The following is a 5,458-nucleotide window of genomic DNA, read 5'->3' on the forward strand; positions in this document are numbered from 1 at the left end:
TATTCTACTAGGACTCTTATAAACCCTAACCTGGTTGCATATGTAAAGCCAAGTATGGGCACCCTTTAGATCATATTCAGAAACAGAAAAAACATACACGATACGCCTAGACATCGCAACCCACATATTAGAACTAGATTAGATTCAACTCCGCCTACGGCGGCCCCCTGTACACATATTATCATATAGTGGATTGCTAGCAGGACGTAGAGATCCTCCACCGCGGGGACGTGAACCTAGGTATGCCGTGTGTCATCTCGCTCCTGGAGTCTCCGTCACCGCATTCCATCAACCCTAAACCCCTCATGGTGGGCACTACCGAGGAGCCCCTCATCAATAGGATCCACTTGTTGCCTTAGGAATTGACTCGGCACCTATAACCCTAGGTCTCCCCCTTTACAAATTACATAGGGAGTCGCCGAGAAAACACAAAGAAGTCTCTCGCAACTCACCTGAGAGCCATCACCATTCATCCACCATAGATGAGCTCTTGTAGCCCAAGGGTTTGTCCTCGAGCATACTCATAAATAATGCATCCACACCACACGTGTGTCAGGTCTTTACCATGCACTGTTGACAGATCCTGCCATACACGTGCTTTTGCAAAATAACAAATCTACTAACGGATATATACCACAACAATACATTATGAAGCTTCGTAAAATAACAAATCTTCTACTAAACTCCGTCTTCGAAGGTTCGACCACATTACCCGAAGCCACCCATCCCCATAGGTAGAGGCTCCATGCATGGCTAGCCCTTCGTCGACACTACATGATGGTGGACCGGATGTTGTGTCCTAGCCTACTGACCCATGTCACATGCTCGTTGTGCTCGGTGTGTGATGAAACCATTGATCACATATCCGTGGACCACCCCATTGTTATGCGCGTGTGGGTCGGTGTCAACACGTGCCTTGGCGCTAACCTGCCAGCCCTAGCGGCGACTCTGGCTGAATGGTGGCCGTCCGCAGTTAACACCCTACCAAAGAACTACCGTAGGTCCGTATCATATTGGTCATCCGCTCGCTTTGGTTCGAATGAAACACTCGTGTTCTCGACTCTCGTGTGGCAACGGCGGACCACGTTGTTGACAATGTGTAGACATCTGGCCCACCTCGATGATGGGCCGAGGTAGAGTGACTATAGGTGTAACCTTGATGTGAGTCTATGAGGGAAAACCTATACACCGACCAGGTCGGTGGCTACCGGCCACCGCACACCCCCTGGTCGGGTATGGGCCGGCCCATTTGGATCTGTTTAGCATGTGCAGTTCGTTTTTGCTTTTTCTTTTTTCTTTTCTGGTTTCTTTTTTTGTTTTCTTTTCTTTTTTCTTTTTTCAGTTTTTGTTATATTTTTTAAGATTCGAAAATTTTAATTTTAAAAAATTGTTCAAATTGAGAAAATGTTTAAATTAAAAAATGTTCAAATATGAAAATCGTTCAAATTTAAAAACCGTTCAAATTTGAAAACCGTTCAAATTTGAAAACCGTTCAAATATGAAAACCGTTCAAATTTAATTTTTGAAAAAAGTTCAAACTTTGAAACTGTTCAATTTTTAAAATTGTTCGAACTTTGAAATTGTTCAGTTAAAAATGTTCAATTTAAAAAAAATGTTCAACTTTAAAAAATGTTCAAATTTTAAAATTGATCAAATTTAAAATTGTTCAAATTCTAAAATTTGTTCAGTTTTACGGAATATTCTATCTCAAAAAATATTTTTGTGTTTCCAAAAAAGTTGTTAGATTTTAAAAACGGAAATATAAACAGAAAAGATAAAACAGCAAAAAGGAAAGAAAAAGGAAAAAAAAGCTTACCTGTTGGGATGGGCCGCGGCCCACTGAACCGGCTCGAGTTGCGGGGGTGTGCGGTGCCTTGCACCGACCGACCAGGTCGGTGTACAGCACGTCCCAGTCTATGATTCACACCGCCTATGTAGGGATGTAAATGGATCGGATCGGATCGGATATTGCTCTTACCATATCATTTACCATATTTTTGTAACGGATTCGGATCGGAGCGGATAATGGTCGGATGCGGATTCGGATGCGGATTATATCGGATTACGGATATGGAGCGGATTCGGACCGGACTCGGATCGGAAGCGGATTATTAAGAAAATATACACATAAAAAATAAAATAAAAGTATGTTTTTTTAATGTAAAATACGTTTGTAATTATAGACTATAGTTAAATGTACACACGTATTCGTACAACAAAGCAAATTGCATCATAATAGCATACATATTTTAGGTGATGAACTAACTATATTGTCTAAATATTTAGGGTTGGGATAATTTTCTCGGATTATCCTCTTTGTGGACCTCGGATAATCCGCAAAAAATGTCGGATAATCCATATCCATCGGATAGTATCAATACCATATCCTCTACCGTATCCGCCGGATATCCTCTTGATCACTATCCGCATCCGTATCCATATCCGGTGGATTTCTAAAAATGCATACCATATCCTCAAAAACGGATACGGATGCGGATTCGGAGCGGAAATTATCCGTACCATTTACATCCCTACGCCTATGGTGGGCTGGGTTACAATGGTTTCCCCTCTGTAATGGACGTCGTTATTTCACTCTCGAGTTTAATACAAAACATGCAGATATCATGCTGGTACTTTAAAAAATAGATATTCAAGGAAACTAAAACAAAATTAGGAAACACGCCCGAGGATTTTCAAGGACCCAAATGTTGTGTGCCTTTGGCCCAAATCGGCACGGCCCGGAGAGGAACGGCGAGCTCCAGCGCGGCGGCGAAGCGATCGCTGAGGTCAACGTCGCCGGGCACCATCCCATCCGGCAGCCTCCACTCGAACTCGGCGAGGGTGTGGCCTTACAGTGATGACGCCGAGGAGGCCTTGTCGGCTGCGTGCCCAGGGTCGTCCCTGCGATGACCATAGGCTGCGTGGGTCGTCGGTTCCTTGGCCACTCTGGATCTCATGCCTCAGGTTCGGCAGGAGATTGGAGTGGCAGGACTCCTCCGACGGAGTGGTGTTGTGGTGACGATGGTGAGACGCTGACTGTTGAGGTCTACGATTATGGGCCTCATGGATGCTCAGGACATGCGGTCGTGCGGATCTGCCTTCTATTATACGGCCCCATGCCGATGGACGACATGCCGAAGTTTGCCGGATCGAGATGGTATTCAGGCATGCGCAGTCATAGTTTTTCTGGCTGTTTAGTTTCAGAGGGAGCGATACGAAGCTCTACGGTTTATTCCCATCGTGGGACATGTATTTAGTTCCATGGTAAAGTCAGACTAAGAGAATGGGGTGGAACCCGAGTTCGAAATACTCGTAATGGTATGGCTTGGTGATAGTGACTTGGAGCAGCGGCATCAGTAAGTGGGGGCGACAACACATGAGAAATTCAGAGTCTAAACTTGCGGGGTGAAAATCAAAAGTCTAACCTTAATTGATTGTATGTGTCGATGTCCTTCTTGAAGCCATTATTTTGTAAATATGGACTTTCTTTGTAGGTAAAAAAACCTATGATTTACGATCAGAACAATAATTGTAGGGATTTTCTTTTCTGAAGTTCTTCTTGTAAGCCTTTGGCCCAAATCAGATGTTGGAGAAATAAAAGGAAATTAGGAATCACGCCACACGGTTTCACGCAAGATTAAGGACCCAAATCTTGTGAGCCTTTGGCCCAAATCGGCACGGCCCGGAGAGGAACGGCGCGGCGCCGAAGCGATCGCTGAGGTCAACATCGCCGGGCAGCCTCCATTCAAACTCGTGGAACAACGATGCCAGCACCATTGGCACGACCGCCACGGCCAGCGGCATCCCGGGGCACGCCCTCCGCCCCGACCCGAACGGTATGTACTCGAACGACCTCCCCCGGAAGTCCACCTCCCTCTCCAAGAACCTCTCCGGCGTGAACGCCTCCGGTTCCGGCCACACCTCGGGGTCCCTTCCTATGGCCCACACGTTGATGAAGACACGGGCGCCCTTGGGCACTGAGAAGCCGCCGAGCGTCACGCCGGACTCCGACACCTCGTGCGGCAGCAGCAGCGGCCCAGGCGGGTGCAGCCGCAGCGTCTCCTTCAGAACGGCCTGGAGGTACGGGAGGTTGGCGAGGTCACCTTCCTCTGCATTGCCGGATCCAAACGCTTCCTTGAGCTCGGCACGTGCCTTGGCCATTTTCGTCGGGTTGCGGAGAAGCTCCGCCATCGCCCATTCCACCGTCGTCGTGGTCGTGTGGCTCCCAGCAATGAACAGATCCTGGGTCAAGACAGAAAGATGAATTCAGAAGACTATGCGTTCATGATTAATGGGTCATTCGCAGAATGTGATGTATGTACCGTGAGGAGAGCTCGAATCACCGGCCGCTCGAGCTGGGATTTGGCTGGGAGCTCGAGCAGCGACTCGAGCAGGTCACAGTGCTTCTCGGCGCTGTTCTGACGACGGTCTATGACGGCATCAAAGAACTTGTCGAATCTGACGAGTTTCGCGGCGGCCGCGCGGCGGCCACCGCTGAGGTCGAGCGCGCTGAGGAATGGAAATAAGTCGGAGATGTTGGGCTTGATCGACTCTGCGACGGTGTCTGCAATGAGCTCCATGAACTCCTGCCCCGACACGGACCCCATCTCGACGACGTCCTCCGAGAACAGGACGCCGGACATCATGTTGAGCACGGCGCTGAATACGGGGAGCGCGACGCGCACCGGACTCCCGGAGCTTGCGCGGAAGTGGGCCACGAGCTCCCGGGCCTTGCGCTCCTGGATGGCGTGGCTGGCACCGAGCCGCCGAGACGTGAAGAGCACGGTGCTCGCCACGGTGCGCAGCTGCTTCCAAAGCGGGCTGGAGCTCGGGAGCCACACCATGGAGATGCTGCTATAACCCCCAACTCTGGTGCTATCGGGGATCCACCGGTTGGAGACGGCGCCGTCCTTCTTCTGGAGCGCCTCGTGCGCTGCGCCCGGTGAGGACAGCACGACGGTGGTCACCATGCCGAGCCGTAAGGACATTACAGGGCCGTAGAACGCCGACAGGCGAGCTAGTGCGCGATGTAGCTCGCCGCCGGGGATCAGGTTGGGGATGTTTCCGATTACCGGGAACGGCGTTGGGCCCGGCGGTGCAGGCGCACCGGTGGAGGACTTGGTTGACTGGTTCCATAGGAAGCATAACAGTAGGATACAGAGTAGCGAGATGCACACAGAGAAGAGGGTCAGCTCCATAACTCAAGATCCAAGATCTGACGATGTATTTTAACTTGTAAGGTTCCGTAACCAAGATGCCAACTTATGTAAAAAAAAAATTTGAAACTCAACTTATGTAATTTTGGTCATTTGTGATACAAACACCCACATAAGTTATTTCAGAAAGCTTGGTGCACAGAGAACCGGTGCTCCCACATTTTAAAATATTTAAAAAGTGCATATCTACAATTAAAAAAATTGTTACATTTATTACATGAATACATACACATGTCTTGAAT

General features: G+C 48.6%; 1 protein-coding gene across 1 annotated transcript; it reads right to left on the reverse strand.

Moving 5' to 3' along the window:
• Positions 1 to 2,693: 2,693 nt before the first annotated feature.
• LOC124657015 (cytochrome P450 76M5-like) lies at positions 2,694 to 5,232 on the reverse strand. Its single transcript, XM_047195646.1, has 3 exons — positions 4,323 to 5,232; positions 3,740 to 4,242; positions 2,694 to 2,820 (listed from the first exon to the last, which is right to left on the reverse strand). Exons 1-3 carry the CDS (start codon positions 5,196 to 5,198, stop codon positions 2,694 to 2,696), a joined length of 1,506 nt encoding a protein of 501 aa, XP_047051602.1. The 5' UTR covers positions 5,199 to 5,232.
• Between the last annotated feature and the right edge of the window lie 226 nt (positions 5,233 to 5,458).

The sequence above is a fragment of the Lolium rigidum genome, chromosome 5, assembly GCF_022539505.1.
Source record: "Lolium rigidum isolate FL_2022 chromosome 5, APGP_CSIRO_Lrig_0.1, whole genome shotgun sequence".
Lineage (NCBI taxonomy): Eukaryota > Viridiplantae > Streptophyta > Magnoliopsida > Poales > Poaceae > Lolium > Lolium rigidum.